The following is a 20,752-nucleotide window of genomic DNA, read 5'->3' on the forward strand; positions in this document are numbered from 1 at the left end:
TCCAATTCCACTCCCAAGGAAGTAATTGATATGTTATCTGCAGCTTATTGAACCTTGCAAAAATAGCCTCTGTTCTTTTATAATATCTCCCCCCCTCATTCTTCCTTTCTTATAAAACACATATGGTACTCTACACTGCTTAGTATCTTTTTCCTCCTAAGTAATACAGCTTAGATATCATTAATTATCAGTATATACAGAGCTGCTGCATTCTTTTTAGTGGTTTATAGGATTCTACTCAAAATACGTATTAAAAACTTATTTAGCCCCTACTGGTAGACATTTAGGTTGTTTCCAAACTCTTGCCACTGTAAAGAATGTTGTAATAGACATCCTTGACCATGTCATTTTGTATATGTGAACTTATGTGTGGGATACATTTCCAGAAAGGGACTTGCTGAATTGAAGGTTACATGCATTTAAAATAACGGATACCAAGAGGGAAGAGATATGGGGATATATGTATAACTGATTCACTTTGTTATAAAGCAGAAACTGACACACCATTGTAAAGCAATTATACTTTAATAAAGATGTTAAAAAATAAAAAAAAATTAAAAAAATAATAAAATAACAGATACTCGCAAACATTCACCACAGAGGTACTAAATTACACTGCTAACAGTAACATAATTCCCATAAAATAAATACCATAGATATATTCATGGCAACCCAAATCATACCACAAGTCTCTCTTTTAAGCTATTGTCTTGAGGATGTGATGTTTATTTGATGTATTTACTTGAACATCTCACAAGCACATGACGTTTGACATGACTCTTGATTTTCACTCTCAAATCTGCTCATTCTCCAGTGCTTTCCTTCTACTTCTTTAATGGTCCATTCATAAAATCAGTAGCTTGACTGTGAAATTTGGGAGTCACCCTCAACAGCTCCTTCTCTCCTAGTCCCCATATCAATCTAGCACTAAGTTAATTGTCAATTCTACCTCCTATTTAACTCTCAAAACATCTACTTTTCTCTTCTTCACTGCTAATATAAGCTTCTACAAACAATAATGTGGTGTATTGCATTAACTCCCAACTTGTTTCCCACATCTTCTCTGCCTGTCTTCTAAATTACTCTTGATAGAACAAAGTGCTCTCTTTAAAACATATATCCAATTCTGTCACCACCACCACCCTCCCAAAACCCTACTTCAACAGCTTCTCATTGTCATTAGGAATAAATTCCAAGTTCTTACATGGTCTTCAAGTCATGATCTGGCCCCTGCTTATCTCTCACCTCATTTCCCTCTACTTTCTTCCCGGTTCACTCCTATCCCAGCAACTGTGACCCTTTTCAGTTGTTCAAATGCTAATTTAGGTTTCCTTGTCCTAGAGGTCTCTTAACAATATATACTTTTCTTTCAAAGTATCTCTCTCACAATTATAATCAAGTAGTTCTTTGATTAACTGTGTATCTATTACATCTCCTCCACTATAATGTAAGCTCTGTGAGGGAGACTGTGACTGTTTTTGTTCACTGTTGTAACTTTAGAGTCTGACGTTATAGAAGCTCAATGAACACTTCCTAAATAAATACAGCATGTGTACAAAAAAATGACCTTTATTCCACTTAAGTCTGGGATGGGGGTAGGGTAGGATTTACTCCACTGGTACTTGTAATAATCAGTCTCCCACACTAGAATGTAAGTTCCTTAACAATGAAAACAATTTTTATTCCTCTTTGAATCACAAACACTAGTGCTTAACATAAAATAGGTAGCCAATAAATATTTGATAAATGAAAGAATGAATGAGCCACCATTATAAAACTACACATCCATGGTTACTGAATGAGTCCTTGTACCCTGGTAGGCCAGATATTATGCATATAAAACATACTGCCACCTTTTCTCTTGAGCGACTAGAAGTTGTAAAGCAAGAAAATATCACCGTTCTTCTTGCATTATATTAATTAATTATAGTTAGGTGGCTAACTTACCAGAGCAGACTTCCCCACGCCTCCTGAACCAAGGACCACTAGCTTGTACTCACGCATGATGTGGTCTTTTTAAATACTGACAATCTGGGGGAAAAAAAAAATCAAAGATTAATAAACATGCTAAGAATAGCCTAAGAATGTACAACTGTTACATGAAATAACATGACATTTTGTTTTTTGTTTGTTTTTTCCCTTAAAACTATCAAGAGGAAGACAGAGGCTATACAACAAAACCATGAATATTTTAATACAAATTTATAGGACCACTGCCAGGCATTTTAGTTCATTACAGATTATCTTTGACTAGTCATCAATCATTAGCCTGTTCATGTTACTTCGTATTTGATCAGAAAATAAGATGATTAAAACTAGTAGTTATAGCTACAATCACGAGCTCTTTACGAAGCTATCACTTAAACTTACATACTTTTTTGAAAAGTTCACTCATGAGCTTGAATATAATGAAAATGCTATTTTATTTGCTTAAAATATCATATGTAATTCTATACTGTTTTGTTCATTATTGTATTATTGGTGAACCACATAAACTGTTACCTCAAATATTATTATGATACAAATGGGAAAATGTAGATGAAATTGTTGAAACTCTGTAGGTAGGTACTGCTGGTTTATTTCATAAGGCCCAAATTGCTGGGACGGGGGGAGGGGAATAAATATAAACTTTATTTTTTATCTCCATGATTATCTTAAAAAGATACAAAAGAATTTCCAATGATCATGATGGTGTAAATAGGAATGAACTTTCCATCCCACAATAAACAGCTAAAACACCAAACAAAATATATGAAACAACTGTTTGCAAGACATGGTTGGACAATAAGCAGTAAAGCACTGTGATCTCTGAGAGGTGGGAAGGAAATGAAGTGAGACCTACACCTGCCCTGGCTTTCTGCCTAGAGGTACTTTTCAGATTGTGATGCAGGGAGAAAAAACTCAAGCAGAGAAGTTACCAGAGAAGTGGGAGTTATGCACAGAAAACTCCAGAAATCTGCACAGGGGTCCACCTGAGTCTGCGGCCAAACACTAAGCCAGGCATGCAGGATGAAACTCCATGAGGTAAGGCAAAGAATAAATAGGAATCTGTAAGCTGAGCAATTCCCAGAGGGCTGGGAAATATTGACATTCTGACCAGAAGAGTCTTCTTTGTTGAAAAACAGACAATTCACTTGAAACCCCAGAATATTCATACTTAGTACAGGAGTAAACAAACCCTAGAGTAAAAAATACTCTACATGCTTCCTAAAAAGGCTTAAAAATAAGCCTCAAAAGGATTGAGTCAATCCATAGATAACAACTGCCTGTCAGAACAAGTCCAAGATTTTTTTAAAGAAAAAAAAAATCCACCATTCAACAATATAAAATTTTCAATGTCCACAGCATCCAATAAAAATTAATAGACACATAAGGAAGAAAGAAAATATGACCTGAAACTAGGGTGGGATGAGTCAACTGAAACAGACCCAGAAGTGAGATAATGGAATTAGCCAATGAGGACTCTAAAACTGCTATGATAAATATGCTCAAGGATTTAATGAAAATATGAGGAGAGAAACGGTAGACATAAAAGAACCAAAATGAACTTCTAGTGTTCAAAAACAGTATGTGAAATGGAAACACAACCAGATGGGATTAACATTATATTAAATACTGCAGAAGGAAATTTCAGAGGAACTGAGATGAAGATAGAAAAAAGTTGATGAGGAGGGTAAAGAGTGGGGAGATGGAAGGAGAGGGAGAGAGAAAAGAAAAGGAAGAAGAAAACTAAAAGAAGAAAGGAAAACCACAGCTATCAAGTATATGTGTGTAACTGGAATGGGGTGGGGGTGGGGTTGAATAATAAAATACTTTCAAAATTTGATAAAAACTATAAATCCATAGATCCAAGAAACTCAATGAGCCCTCTCCTTAGTATAAATACAAAGAAAAGCACAAGGCACAATAATCAAATTCCTGAAAAACTGTCAAAGAGAGAAAATCTTACAAGAAGCTAAAGGAAAAAGTTTAGCCACAGAGGAACAAAGTTAAGAAAATATATAGACTTTCTCGAGAAGCTATGCAAGACAGAAGAAAATACATCTTCCAAATGCTTAAAGAAAAATATGGTCAACCTAGAATGCTAAATACAATGAATGTATCCTTCAAAAATGAAAGTGAAATAATTTTTTTTTTCAGATCCAAAAAAAGAGAGAAAAGCTGGGGGAAGAAATAAGTTCACCAACCTGCACTTAAAAAAAAGCAAAAAAAATTCTTCAGGTGGAAGAAAATGATAACAGATGGAAATGTGGATCTACATAAAGAAATGACAATTGGGGCTTCCCTGGTGGCACAGTGGTTAAGAATCCACCTGCCTATGCAGGGGACATGGGTTCGAGCTCTGGTCCGGGAAGACCCCACGTGCCACGGAGCAACTAAGCCCGTGCACCACAACTACTGAGCCTGTGTGCCACAACTACTGAAGCCCGCGTGCCTAGAGCCTGTGCTCCACACAAGAGAAGCCACCACAATGAGAAGTCAGTATACAACGAAGAGTAGCCCCCGCGTGCCACAACTAGAGAAAGCCCGTGCGCAGCAACAAACACCCAATGCAGCCAAAAATAAATAATTAATTAATTAATTTAAAAAAAGAAAAAGAAATGACATTACTAAAGAATAAAAAGTACCAGAAATGGTGAGAGTAAATCTACAAGACTTTTTTGGCCTCTTAAAGCAAAAATAACAATGTACCACACGGTTTACAACATACATAGAAGTAAAATATATTACAATAATAGCACAAGAAAGGGAAGGGAACTGGAAGTATAATGTTCAAGGTTCTTTCAACCAGACAGATCCTCATATCCTTAACCCCCTTTCAAGGCCCCCAGTGATTCTTAGTCTGAGGATTGCTGTCATTTTAACAAGATATGAATTCATCACCTCTCTCATCCAAAAATGTGTACCTTTCGAGAGGGAATCCTAATATAGTAAGGCTTATTTATGCTCCCCAAATTGCCTCCTAGGGCAATAGAATTTGGGGAAAAGCACTCAGAGATTGCCAAATTATTTTGGGTACTCTGTAAGAACAAGATATTTGTCCCGTTACTCAACTCGAGGGATAAGAGAGTCGACTTCCAAAATCATTTTTCATACATACTGTATGCATAGAAAATTATTTTCTTTACACCTAACAAGTACCATGGATTATAAATGTATATACATATGCACAAATGCAGATACAAGAATAATATAGCTCAGATAAGAAAACACATACAAATACCCAATGAGGAATAATGTAGATTAATATTTTCTTTTTAAAGGGGGTTAGTTCTAACTCATTACTGCCAAGTTAGAAAACTACTATGTTCTTCCAAGTAAATCCCATGCCTTTTTATGGAAATCTCTTGTGCCGTGCACTCCCAACACAGCACCAGAAAATTTCTGACTCTGGTTAAGATTCCCTGACAAATAAGGAGGACAAGAATAAACATTACACTATGTTTACATTTTAAGTCAATCTTGAATCCCTAACACTACGGTCTAAGTTATAACATTTTTTCACTCTTCGAACTTCAGCAAAACTACTTCTAAATTTCATAAAGTAACAATTTGATTTCTTTGTGATGCAAATAGACCCCAACTTTGTTGTTTCTGTTTTTAAATATTTAAACTAATTAAAAGATGAAATAGTTTCTCCTGCACAATTGAACCTATGAAACAAAATTCATTAAAGGAAATTTAGTTGTGACAAGAAATTTTGGAGAAAAAATTTTTTACATTAAGGAACACTGAAGCTTAACAAGCAGTTATACTGTTGGTTATATTTAAATATTTACAGAAGCTGTGAATATTTTAAACGTGACAACTGACCACAACATGTTGGGGATGGGTGGGGATGGTGGTGAATAAATATGGAAATGACGGTAAGACTTAAGTTTCTAAAATAAAGAACAAAGTTCCTCATAGTACATCATAATGCAACATCAACTGTTTTTGTAACATAAACTCACATTATCTCATTGAGAGAATATCTTCCTTGATACCTTCTCCTCTTATTCTTCTCAAGATTAGTATTTTGGGGAGAGGATGTACATAGGGATAAAGTGATCAGACATAATGTACTTATAAATGAAGTTTATAAATTAGTCTTCACACTCTAAAACCAGGTATACTCAGCCCAATAGCACTTCCTACCCCTTCCCAAATGAAAGAAGGTAAGCTCCTGTAAATAGAAGAGGCCAGTAGGGATTCTCAAAAAGAGCAGACAATTAATCACAGATTTGAGGAAAACACCTTGACAGAGGCAATAAATTCAACAAACAGAAGAACAAAAACCAAAGAAAACAGAGTTAAGAGGGCCTATAAAACGCTATAAAATAAATGTAATATCCTTAAAGAAACCTGTGAAGTTATTACATCTATGTAAAAGACACTTTGGAAACCTAGAAAATAAAAATATGAGCATCAAAAAAAAGTTCAGTAGATGGGCTGAAGAGAAAAATGGATATAGGTGAAAAAAGCAGGTTAGTGAACCAATATACTGAACCCACCCAAACAGAGAAGAACAAAAGGATGGGGAGATGGAAAGTGTGAAAGAGGTAAGAAGGATAAATCTCACCCTAAAAAACTTCTAGAGAAAAACATATTCCTCTCCCCTTGAATATGGCAAGATTTAATAAAATATAGCAGAAGTGGTGTTGTCTGACTTCTGAAGCTAGAAAGGGTGCCAGAATTTCCTCCTGGATCTTTCTCTTTGCAGCCATGTCTTTGGGCCCAGGCTGTAAGGCTGCCCTGAAGCTGCCACTTTGGAGAGACCACAGAGATGGGACAAATTTGCTGGAGGAACCCCAGCTGTGAGTCCTCCCAGACCTGTGAGTGTAGAAGATGATCCCAGACAGCCACCATTTGACTGCAACACCCAGAGGAGAGACCTTAGGCCAGATCTACCTAGCTGAGCCACTCCCTAATTCCATACTCAAGAAACAACGGGTTGTTTTAAGCCACTACATTTTGAATGGTTTGATAACTAAAAACAGAAGGAATAAAGGAAAAAAAGGAAGGAACAAAGAAGAGATGGACAAATTGAAAATAATGGATAATCCAAATATCACTAATTACGTGAGTAAATGTTCAATAGGAAAAATTAAAATACAAGACAAAATACATACAGCAGAAGTTGACAGAACTAAAGGAAAAACTAGTCAAATACACAATCATGATTAGATTTTAACATAACAGTATCTGATAGAAAAGGAAGATAAAAATCAGTACGGATATGTAAAAGATTTGACCAAATAACAAATCAACTCACTCCAGTAGACATATATAGAACACCACACCCAACAACTGCAAATTACACATTTTTCTAAATTGCCACATGGATTATTTACTGGAACAGACAATGCTGGGCCATAAATCAGGTCTCAACAAATTTCAAAGGACTGAAATCATACAAAGCGTACATTCTAACTACAATTAAACTAGGAACCAATACAAAAATATACATAATCTCAAAATGTAAGTTAAACAACATAATTCTAAATAATACATGGGTCAAAGAAGAAATCAAGATGGAAAGTAAATAATTAGAACTAAATGATAATAAAAATACATATCAAAAATTACTAGAAAAACAAATACCATATGCTAACACATATATGTGTAATAAAAAAAAATGGTTCTGAAGAACCTAGGGGCAGGACAGGAATAAAGATGCAGATGTAGAGAATGGACTTGAGGACACGGGGAGGGGGAAGGGTAAGCTGGGATGAAGTGAGAGAGTGACATGGACATATATACACTACCAAATGTAAAATAGATAGCTAGTGGGAAGCAGCTGCATAGCACAGGGAGATCAGCTCTGCTCTGTGACCACCTAGAGGGGTGGGTTAGGGAGGGTGGGAAGGAGACACAAGAGGGAGGGGATATGGGGATATATGTATACATATAGCTGATTCACTTTGTGATACAGCAGAAACTAACACACCATTGTAAAGCAATTATACTCCAATAAAGATGTTAAAAAATTACTGGAGTTGTTGGTACTCCAACACAAAAAAGGAAAATGATTCAAGAAACAGAAAGGTGTAAGAACAAGAAATATGCCAAGCAAATAAAGCAAACAAATAAATAAATCAGGAAAAATTATAGTTAGGTATCTAATTATCACTAAAATATGTATAAAAATCTGGAAATAAAACTGATTATCTCAACCTTTTTGTTTGGGAGGAGACAGGAAGAAAGGCATGTTAAAGGTTTTCTCTTCTTGGGAAAAGGATAAAGATACTGAATCTCTCTTTTTCTATACATTAAAAAAAATATAAATCTAAACATGTGAAAAATGTAATGTCAACAACTAAATAATATAACTTAAAAATCACTAGAGGAAAAACGAGCAAAGAAAACTTGACCAACTCAACCAGAGTCAGAATATGAAAAATAAACAACAGGAGAGAAAGGTATCATTTGCAAACCACAAATGATAAAAGCTTATTCTATGAAGACTGTGATGACAAACTTAGAAAATAATACATTTAATTTACATGTAGCAAATCCTATAACATGTTATATGAATAGCTGGTTTTGTCTTTTCTTGTTTAAAATACTGAAGTCAGTATTTAACAACAGAATGCCTGAACCATAGTAAGTGTTTCTTTTGTGGTAATTCACTCTAAAAACATCTCCAGATATGGTCATCTAACCCTTTGAATTCTATGCTCACAAAACAGTCCATTCCATTTCTGGATAACCTAATTGTTAGAACGTTCTTTACATTGCTGTTTCTTTGTAGTGGCCACTTACTGGGTCTCTGTCTCTGATGCCAAACAGAAAAAAGAGAATTCCTCTTCCAGTCTATGCTCCTTCAAATATTTGAAAACAGTTATTCCACCTGCCATATCTTCTTTTTCAATAAGCAATCCTATTTCATTTTTCAGATGATAGTTTCAAATTCTGTAATCATTCTGTCTCCTACCCAAAAGCTTTAGGTCTTACACTCTCTTAAACTAAAAGTAATATATGCTAATTAGTACTACTAGCAGGCATTACAAAAAAAGGCTTAAAACAAAAAAGAGCAGTAACTATATCCCCTTAACCTACTTCAAACTTCTAGCTCTTTCTTTGAGTGCTCTCCATACTTCTAAATAAGATATTTATACTCCTATCTCTTGGTTTTTAGTTTTACATATTGCTATTATGGTAGATGAGAATTTTAGCTCTTAAATAACACATAGCAAAGTAATATATTAAGATTACATTTCCTTTTTCATATAACTTGTGTTTATTCTGGAATTGTCTACCAACGTATTTTCCACCCAAACCTGCCAGATAATCTATGAATTTCATTCCCTTCTCCCCACCCTCCACCCCACAAAAAAAAAATCCTTCCTGTAGCTTGCTGTAATCTGTACCAGTTGCTCTCCAGGCCCACAGATGTCTGTCAGCCTAGGACTTTCTTACGTACTGGTGTGCTTCAGAGTGCCTATCCACAGAGGTTACCACTACTATTTCTACTGCTCCTCCAGAAAATAAGGCACTTGTCCCCATAAGTCAACATCTTCTCTAAGCACACTGTTTAAATCAATAGAACAGTGTGAATATGAACTATTGGGCTGGTGACAATATTTTTTTAAAAGAGAAAGAAAAGAAAACACTAAATTATAGATCATTTTCAGTATTGTGCCATCACTTTTTGGTACAAGTATCTAAAACTTAAAAAAAAAAAAAACTTTTAAAAGCACAAGGTTTCCACAATTTCTTAGGTTCTTACATTTCCTTTTTGACCCATCTCCTAGAGAAATGGAAACAAAAACAAAAATAAACAAATGGGACCTAATGAAACTTCAAAGCTTTTGCACAGCAAAGGAAACCATAAACAAGACCAAAAGACAACCCTCAGAATGGGAGAAAATATTTGCAAATGAAGCAACTGACAAAGGATTAATTTCCAAAATTTACAAGCAGCTCATGCAGCTCAATAACAAAACAAACAACCCAATCCAAAAATGGGCAGAAGACCTAAATAGACATTTCTCCAAAGAAGATATACAGACTGCCAACAAACACATGAAAGAATGCTCAACATCATTAATCATTAGAGAAATGCAAATCAAAACTACAATGAGATATCATCTCACAGCAGTCAGAATGGCCATCATCAAAAAATCTAGAAACAATAAATGCTGGAGAGGGTGTGGAGAAAAGGGAACACTCTTGCGCTGCTGGTGGGAATGTGAATTGGTTCAGTCACTATGGAGAACAGTATGGAGGTTCCTTAAAAAACTACAAATAGAACTACCATATGACCCAGCAATCCCACTACTGGGCATATACTCTGAGAAAACCAAAATTCAAAAAGAGTCATGTACCAAAATGTTCATTGCAGCTCTATTTACAATAGCCCGGAGATGGAAACAACCTAAGTGCCCATCATCGGATGAATGGATAAAGAAGATGTGGCACATATATACAATGGAATATTACTCAGCCATAAAAAGAAACGAAACTGAGCTATTTGTAATGAGGTGGATAGACCTAGAGTCTGTCATACAGAGTGAAGTAAGTCAGAAAGAGAAAGACAAATACCGGATGCTAACACATATATATGGAATTTAAGGGGAAAAAATGTCATGAAGAACCTAGTGGTAAGACAGGAATAAAGACACAGACCTACTGGAGAACGGACTTGAGGATATGGGGAGGGGGAAGGGTGAGCTGTGACAGGGCGAGAGAGAGGCATGGACCAAATGTAAGGTAGATAGCTAGTGGGAAGCAGCCGCGTGGCACAGGGATATCGGCTTGGTGCTTTGTGACCGCCTGGAGGGGTGGGATAGGGAGGGTGGGAGGGAGGGAGACGCAAGAGGGAAGAGATATGGGAACATATGTATATGTATAACTGATTCACTTTGTTATAAAGCAGAAACTAACACACCATTGTAAAGCAATTATACCCCAATAAAAATGTTAAAAAAAAAAAAAGAATATATCCACGTAGACTTGAAGTTAGGGACCAGCTGGTGTAAATTTGTGTGGTTATCTCCTGACCTAACCTTTTAGCTTCTTTTTGTTCCTTGATTGTAGTTAAGCTTCATCTTGCCTCAGGGCCTTTGTATTTGTTTCTCCCATGTTTTGGAAATATTATTTCCAGAAAAATTGTCCATAAATGATTCCTTTCTATTCTTTGGCACTCATCTCTTAAAGATATTTTTTCCTTGATTGTCCTACCAGCCTAACTTAGTCCCAATTTATCAGATTACCTTACTTCTTTCACAGAATAATAATAAAAACAAATATTATCTTTGGTGGAAAAAAAAAACTTTTAAAAGCACAAGGTTTCCACAATTTCTTAGGTTCTTACATTTCCTTACTAAATGACACTTCCCTACTTCTTTATGTATCAAAAAAGGAACACAAATTCTACTGCTTTAGAAGACACTGACCCATCAATTATCCCCAAACAAATTTTTACTAAAACCTTTAGTAAATTATGACTGAGGCAGTTATCCCATTCATTGTACTCTTGACATTCTCTAAGAATTCAGGTAAAGGATTAAAATATTTAATCCAACCATCTTACTTTTTCAGGAGTAAAAATTTTTGGCAAATTTGACAAGTGGTCTTGAAAGGCTTATTATACTATTATGATAACTCATGCAATAACCTGCCATTTGAAATTATTCCTTAAAAAATGTATTAGTGAGTACATTTTTCTTTTATAATAATCTCTGTAGCATCTGTAGTTACATCTCCTTTTTCAAACTTATTGTTTATTATGGCTTCTCTCTCTTTTGATCAATCTTACCAGATTTGTTAACTCTATTAGTCTTTTTCTAAGAATCAGCTTCAGCTATGTTGATCCTTCATTGTTCACTTGTTTTATATTTCTTTATTTCTACTTTTATCTCTATTATTTCCTTCCTTTCTTTATTCTGTCCTGTTTCTAATTTAGATTGAACTCCTGGCTCGTTAATTTTCAGCCTTTCTTCTTTTCCAACAAATATCTCAGAGCCTCCATCAGAGATCTTTTTCCTTCTACCTAAAGTGTATCTTTCTGAATTTGTCTTAATGATATTCTACTGGAGATAAAAATCTCTGTTTTAATTTTTCTGAAAACTTTATTATGTACCTACACCCTTGAAAGGTATTTTAGCTTTAATAGTTATTTCTTTTCAGCACACTGTAGTTATTCTTTTCTTCTGATTTCAAGTTTTTCCTTTCAATAAACCAGTCTAATAGTAGATATTTTGAAGGTAATCCGTCTTCTCCCTCTGGCTATTTATTTATTTATTTTATTCATTTAATTTTTGTCTGTGTTGGGTCTTTGTTGCTGTGCGCAGGCTTTCTCTAGTTGCAGCGAGCGGGGGCTTCTCTTTGTTGCGGTGCATGGGCTTCTCATTGCGGTGCACGGGCTTCTCATTGCGGTGGCTTCTCTTATTGTGAAGCACGGGCTCTAGGCGTGCGGGCTTCAGTAGTTGTGGCTCGTGGGCTCTAGAGCGCAGGCTCAGTAGTTGTGGTGCATGGGCTTAGTTGCTCCGCAGCATGTGAGATCTTCCCTGACCAGGGCTCGAACCCGTGTCACCTGCATTGGCAGGTGGATTCTTAACCACTGCGCCACCAGAAACCCAGCCCTTTGGCTATTTTTAAGGTCCCTGACTATATGCAAATTTAACTATGAAGTGTTTAGGTTTAGTTTTTTCTCTCCTGTTTAGGATTTGACTTCTTGAATTTGTGCCATTTGCAATTTTAGAAATTCTTAATTATAAACTCCTCAAATATTATTTTTACTTGACTTTTCTTCACATCTATATTCTGCTTTGATAACTGGTAGATCTTCTCATGCTCTTCTTGTATTAGTTAAGACTAATACAAGACTAGGCTGATGCAATAAGAGACTCTACAATTGCCTGAGCAAAATTCAAGGTTTTTTTCTCTCCCACATGACAGTAGAAAGGGACAGTCCAGGGCTGGTTTGGCAGCTTAGCAGTCTGAGAGAGCTAAGCTCTTACATCTTGTTGCTGCTCTGTCATCCTTATAGTATTGCCCTCTTCTACCTAACTAAAAATAGTTCATCACTGTGTCCACATTCCAGTCTATGGGAAGGAAGAAGGAGGTGGGAAATGGAGTATCTCATTCCTCTTATAGGCATAAACCGTAAGGCTAAAACCTATGCACACATAACTTCCACTTGCATCCAAATTGCTGAAACTTTGACACAGAGTCAAATCTCACTATCAGAAAGGCAGTGAAATGGAAGCTGTAGCTGGATAGCAAAGCATCCAACTAATACAGTTATTGCTAAAAAGGAGAAAGAAATCAAGGAAATCTAGCAATTTCTGCCCCAATTTTCTAATTCTCATTTCTTCTCTTACATGTTGTCCATCTGTGTCTCTTTATTTTGGTTAATTTATTTTTCAGGTCATCTTCCAGCTCATGAATTCTAATCTATTGTTAAACCTATCTATTGAATTAAAAAATTTTTATTTATATTTTTCATTTCCAGAAGTTCTTTTATTATTTTGTCAAAGCTATTGGTAATTGTTCATAGTCTCATTCTGTTTCTCACAACATTATAGTGAAATGTTTAAAAGCGTGAACTTATGATCCATACTGCCTGACTAGAATCCTGCTCTACCACTTACTAACCTCTGTCTACAACTTTTCCTCCTAAATGCTGAATATTGGGAATGCCTCTATTAAATAGAAGACGGGAGACTATCACATTATCCAAAAGTATTCCTTACACTGTGCCTTTGAGCAGGACATGTGCTCCATGAGTTGTAAAAAAAAAAAAAAAAAAAAGTGAGCACCTATTCTTTTTTAGCAACAGAGTAAATCATCAAAAACTACATCAAAGGGCTTCACTGGTGGCGCAGTGGTTGAGAGTCTGCCTGCCGATGCAGGGGACACGGGTTCGTGCCCCGGTCCGGGAGGATCCCACATGCCGCGGAGCAGCTGGGCCCGTGAGCCATGGCCGCTGAGCCTGCGCGTCCGGAGCCTGTGCTCCGCAGCGGGAGAGGCCACAGCACTGAGAGGCCCGTGTACCGCAAAAAAAAAAAAAAAAAAACTACATCAAAGCAGACTGCTTTTTATATGTAGTACAATCTACTTAGTAAGATGAATATTCTTTAGCAATCTTTATCATCGCAGGCAAATAAAACATTTGTAAACCATGAAGAAAATTTTATAGGCTGTGACTAATACTTTCTATGTTGACAAAAAAATTTTTTTCCTTAAAAGGCTTACTAAATTAATAAGTTTACTAATTTATGCAAAGTATATCAATTCTAGAATCCTGATGGATACATTTCCATAAAAAGAGGTATTTAACTTTATCCCCTTAAGGGCATTGCCACATAAATTATATAATCATAATTTTAAAATTTAAGACTAACACTAAAGCAAGCCATAGCTAATGAAAAAGTATGAATCTAAAATAATTTCTAAAGCAAAACAGCATACCTGTCACAAATTTCTGAAATCTTTATTCTTAAAGACTACTTCACTTCTTATAACCAACTGAAATGCTGAGATCCTTCCTGGAAGGAAAAGTAAAATGATGTGACCAATAGCAACTAACCTCTATATAGCATTTTATCATGTACAAAGCTCTTTCCTTTATATTTTTTAGTTCACCAAAATCAAAACTGTATATGATTTCCCCCACTATAAAGATAAGGAAACCATCCAAGGTTTAACTTGAGTTAAATGACTTAGGGGCAAAGTAACTAGGCAGCTATACTCAAACCTATCCTGATATTAAATGCCATTCTCTTTCAATGTATTATGCTTTGTTACATAACAATAACAAACAATATTAATAGCATACATTTACTGAGAGCTTACCACATGCCAGGCACTGCTGTGAGAAATCCTCACAAAAATCTTATGAGGTAGGTACTAGCAATTTGCCCAAACCACACATCTAGGAAGAGAATCCACAATTCAAACTTCGGCAGCCTGGTTCCTGAGTTCACACTCTTAACATGCTAACTTGCCTCTACTCATATATGTGCATAGAAACTTGAATACACATAGAATACCTTTGCAAGGAAACTGAGGAATGAGGGGACAAGGAAAGAAGGGAGATTTTTCACCGTATGCCTTACATATATTTCTTGAAGGTCAGGCAGAGGAAGGGGAGTGGGGTAGGAGTATTACAGACATGGAATTCCATGGAAAAAACGCACAGATTCAAGAGAATGAAAAGTCTAATTTAAAAAAAAAACTATTAAGAAAAAGTCTAGGTGGCTTGAGAATTTACAGTGAAAGCTTGGGGGAAAGGTAGGGGGAAAGGAATGAGTACAGATGTGGTTTAAACAGTAAGCAGGCTAGCAAGCTACCAAAGTCCCTGTATGACAGCCAAAGAACTTGAAACTTTCCTATCAGAGAAGGAAAGTCACCTAAGGTTTTTGAATAGATAATCTGAGGGAAAAAAAAAGAAAAAAACCCACAAACTTTTATGAGAACTGTGGATGTAGGAACAAAGGGAATGAGAAACTGGAGCAGGGAGTCCAGTTAGGAGGGCAAGGAATGGGGCTTGGGACTTGAGACATAGAGAGGATTAGTCTTAAAGTAAGGGACATAGTTCAGCAACTTTGCTGTGAACACCAAGTGAGATAATGCATATACAGCTCTTAGCACAGTGCCTGGCTAAAAAACAACTACTACTACTATCACTGCTTTACTACTGTAACTACAGTGTTACTGGTATCAATATTTTGAGAAGAATTGTGGAAAGGTAATGTAAGACAAGAGTGGATAGTACTGTCAGATTAGGAACCCCAAATCAGGAGGCAGCGTAATAAAATTTATTGATTCTGAACCTTATTGAATTGAAGGGTCATCAGTTCTTTGAAAATGTAAACACATAGGGAGAAGTGGAGACCAAGGAACCCAAACTAACAACCCCTGATCGAAAGGAACCCCTGGCATACCTGGATCCCTGTGTGAGCCTGGGCAAGTTATTTGTTAATATGTAATTTCCTTATTAACGAAACAAAGCTGGATTAGATACCTCACTGGTTCCTGATAATTAAACAATATAACATGTTTTAGGTACCTATAAAATGCTTAAAACATGGGAGAAGTTAAATGCTTTCCCCTCCTAAAGTGAAAACAGAGGATCAATATTTTGGTTTGATGAAAACACTGCCACATTAGAAAACTACTACTAGGACCCTAGTTTATTAACCTGTTTGCTTTACGAACTTCAAATCTATCTTAGCATGGCCAGATAGTCATGAGTTTCTGATTCTCAAAAACTCTGAAGGTTCCTGTTGCCAGAGGTTACTGGCTTTGTGAAAAGAAATAATACAGGCATAGACACCTTTGTCTTTAAAATATCCTGTTCAGGACAATCTTAGTTCTAATCAAGTTCTTAGTATTTGAGATGAGAGGAGGTCAGAAAAACGTAATAAGAAAATTATTTAAAGCTTGCTTTCATGAGACAAATCAATTTGATCAGGTCTAAAAATTGGCCATTAAATGAAAATTAAACTTAATCAGGGATCTTGGATTCTGTGCCTAATGCTAAGAAATATACCAAAAAAAAATGTGACTATTGATTTATAGAATTTCTAGGATTTATTTTCAAGAAGAGTAACACTGGGTGAGAGATTTTTATTTTCTCATAATGGAACTAAATGGAGATTCTATAAATGGGAGATCTTAATTTAGCAATTAAGAGTTATGAATTGCTGACCACATATGTTTATAAATGGATTTCTTGATAAGAATCAGTTTCAAACATTCTTTTTTGGATGGACATCAACCCCCCCCCCCAGTAGACTACGCTATCATAAGTTTATACCTAGATCACTGCAATAGCCTCTCATCGGGTCCCTTCACATCTAATTCCCCTCACCCTCCCAATCTTTTTCCCATAGTGAAGCTAGAATGATCTTTATAAAAATACTTATTTAATCATGATAGTGACCCTCTTCCCAAATCCCTCCAGTTAAGATACTTCAGTGATTTGCCACTACCCTTAAGGATAAAGCCAGAAAATGTTAACATGGCCTACAAGAGTCGGCACAGTTTGGTCCCTAATTCCCACTCTAGCTTCATTTCACAATGTTCTCTCTCTCGCTCTCAATGCTCCAGCCAAACTGCCTTTATTCCATTTTCTCCACTGTGCCATACTCTCTCCTGCCAGACACAGGTCAGTTGGTAAAGTGTTCTGGAGAAAAGTAAAGCAGGAAAGGGGGTATAGGGAGTTCAAAGGGCAGGAAGATTTGTAGTTTGAAACAAAGTGATACTCAAGTAAAGACCTAAAGGCAATGAATGGTAAGTAAGAGAACAGAGTCATGCAGACATCTAAAGGAAATCGAAAAACCTTGAGATGTCTAGTGACTTCTATAAAGAGAAAGGATGGCACCCTAATTGGAGGGAAGTAATGAGATGGTTAGTAGGAGGTAAGGTAAGTGATGAAACAGACAGCTTAAAGATGGCTTTTAGCTCATAGTAAGGACTTTGGCTTTTACTTGGTATGAGATGGGAACTCACTGAACGGTTCTGATCAAAGGATGACAAGTTCCCACTGAACTTTTAGACAGATCTCTCTAGCTGTCGTGTGGTGAAAGGAAGGAGGAGGTCAAGGGCAGAGGCAGGGAGAACTATTTGAAGGCAAATGAAACCCAAAAGATGGCAATATGGACCAAAGCAGTAGCAGTGGAAGTGGTAAGAATTAGTTATCTTCCAGATATATTTAAAGATAGGGCCAAAAGGAGTGAAGAGTTGGGAGAAAAAAGGCTACTAAATAATAAACAGAAGACAGACGCCAAACAGAGAACACTGAGCAGGATAAATACCAAAAAATCTACACCTAGGAATATATTCAAACTGCAGAAAATCAAAGACAAATATTGAAAGAAGCTGGAGGGGGAAAAAAAACACCCAACTTCTAGAGGGGCAAGAATGAGAATTACCTGAGACTTCTCTTCAGAAATTACACAAAAATAAGAGAATGAAGTGAAATATTTAACTGTTGAAAGAAAAAACCCCACCACGCTACAATTCTGCAAATCCAGCAAAGTTAGCCTTCAGATGACAGAGAAATACAGACTTTCTCAAACAAAAATTCAGTGGAATTTGTTGCCATAGATCTGCTCTGCAAGAAATATTAAAAGAAGTTCTTTAAAAGAAGGGAAATGATTTAAGTCAGAAACTTGGACCTAAATATGAATATATGAAGGTAAAATAAAATCTTTTATTTTTCTTATTCTTAATTGATCTAACAGACAACAATTTTAAATAATAGCAATAATGTATTAGATGATTATAGTTTATGGGTAAGTAAAATGAATGACAGCACATTATAAGGGATTTTAGGAATTGGAAACTGTTATAAAGTACTTGTATTATCTGTGAAGTGGTATAGTGTTATATGACACTGGGCTTGGATTAGTGGTAAATGTATATTTCAAATTCAAGTGCAACCACTAAAAAAAAAAAAGTATAATTGATATGGTAAGAGAAAAGAAAAAATGAAATAATATAAAATGCTCAGTTAAAACCAGAAGGTAGCAGAAAAAGAGTAGAAGACAAAAAGGAAACAAGGGCAATGAACAGAAAACAGTAACACCTATGGGAGCTATTAATCCAACTACATTAAAAATCGCTAGTCAAAAATCAACTCTAAATACACCAATTAAAAGAAAGAGACTGTCAGAGTGGATCAAGAAACACACTTTGGGGACTTCCCTGGTGGCGCAGTGGTTAAGAATCCGCCTGCCAACGCAGGGGACACGGGTTCGATCCCTGGTCCGGGAAGATCCCACATGCCGCAGAGCAACTAAGCCCATGTGCCACAATTACTGAGCCTGCGCTCTAGAGCCCAGCTCTAGAACAACAAGAAAACAGATGAACAACAATGAAAAACGGATGAATCTACCATTATACCCAGAGACTCCAACACCCCTTTATCAGTAATTGATAGATACAGCAGGCAGAAAATCAGAAAGGACATAGCTGAACTGAATACCACCAATCAGTTGGACCTAACTGATACTTTTACAATATTTCATGAATAACAACAAAATATATATTATTTTTAAGGGCATATGGAACATTTAAAAAGATAGACCATAATCTGGACTATAAATAAGTCTCAGTAAATTTGAAGAAATTTAAATCATACGAGTATGTTTTCTGATCACGCTGGAATCAATAATAGAAAGACATCAAGAAAATCCCCAAGTATCTGGAAACTATAATAACATACCTCTAAATAATCCTTGATTCAAGGAAAAAAATCAAAAGGGAAGTTACTATTTTCAATAGAATGAAAATAAACACACCATATCAAAATTTGTAGAATAAGAGCCCAGAAATAAACCTTTTCATAAATGGTAAAATGATTTCTGACAAGGGTATTAACACCATTCAATGAGGAAAGGGCAGTCTTTTCAACATATGTTATTGGGAAAACTGGATATTCACATGCAAAAGAATTAAGCTGGACCCTGACCTTACGCTATATACAAAAATTAATTCAAAATGGATCAAAGACATAAACGTAAGAGCAAAACTATAGAACTCTTAGAAGAAAACATAGGGGAAAGTTTCATGACATTGGATTTGGCAATGATTTCTTGGATATTTCATAAAAAGTACAGGCAACAAAAGCAAAAATAGATGAACTGGACTACATCAAAATTTAAAACTTCTGTGCATCAAAGGACACAACCAATGGTGTAAAATGGCAACAGATGGAATGGGAGAAAATATTTGTAAATCATATATCTGATAAGGGGTTAATATTCAGAATAAAGAACTGTTAAACCTCAACGACAACCAAAAAAAACCCCAAACAAAATGAGCAAAGGACTTGAATAGACAGACACTTCTCCAAAGAAGATACACGAATGGCCAATAAGCACATGAAAAGATACTCGACATCACTAATCATTAGGGAAATGTAAATCAAAACCACAATGAAATACCACTTTACATCCATTAGGATGGCTATTAACAAAAGAAAACAAAACAAAACAAATTTAGAAACCAGAAAATAACAAGTGTTGGTGAGGACGTGGAAAAATTAGAACCTTTGTGCACTGCTGGTGGGAATGTGGAAAAACGTATGGCAATTCCTCAAAAAAATTAAAAATACGATTACCATATAATCTAGCAATTCCACTTCTGGGCATATACCCAAGAGAGCTGAAAGCAGGGATTCAACCACATATTTGTAGTACACCCATGTTCACAGCAGCATTATTCACGATAGGCCAAAAGTGGAAGCAACCCAAGTGTCCATCAACAGATGAATGGATAAACAAAGTGTAAGTATGTACGTACAATGGAGTATTATTCAGCTTTAAATGGAAATTGTGATACCTGCTACAACAAGCATCAACTTCGAGGACATAATAAGTGAAATAAGCCAGTCACAAAAGGACAAATACTGTATGATTCCACATTCATGAAGTACATACAGTAGTTAATAATTAAATTCATAGACAAAAAGTAGAATGGTGGTTGCCAGGGGTGGGGAGATTGGGAGTTAGTGTTTAACAGGTATGGAGTTTCAGTTTGGGAAGATGAAAAAAAATTCTGGAGATGGATGGTGTTAACAGTTTCACAAAAATGTAAATGTACTTAATGCCACTAAACTGTACACTTAAAAATGGTTACAACAGTAAGTTTTATGTTATGTGTATTTTATCACAAGTTTTAAAATAATGTAATTCACCATACTAACTTAAAGTAAATCACAGGCAGAGGTGCCAGCAAAGGAAGATCAGACGCAGCAGCCAGTAAGGTAAGGGTAAAACCAAATATGTGGCTTCTTGGAACAAAGAGAAGAAGA

The 20,752-nt window shown here is 35.9% G+C and overlaps 1 protein-coding gene across 2 annotated transcripts in view; it reads right to left on the reverse strand.

The window, feature by feature from the left end:
- Positions 1-20,752, reverse strand: part of RAP1A (RAP1A, member of RAS oncogene family) — a 77,448-nt gene that overhangs the window by 23,369 nt on the left and 33,327 nt on the right. For both annotated transcript variants that reach the window (XM_082649408.1, XM_082649407.1), the window contains one exon: positions 1,948-2,031. In XM_082649408.1, coding sequence (XP_082505534.1) covers positions 1,948-2,004 — 57 coding nt within the window. In that variant the 5' untranslated portion in view covers positions 2,005-2,031. The remainder of the gene's footprint in view (positions 1-1,947; positions 2,032-20,752) is intronic.

The sequence above is a fragment of the Grampus griseus genome (assembly GCF_964374135.1).
Source record: "Grampus griseus genome assembly, chromosome: 1".
Lineage (NCBI taxonomy): Eukaryota > Metazoa > Chordata > Mammalia > Artiodactyla > Delphinidae > Grampus > Grampus griseus.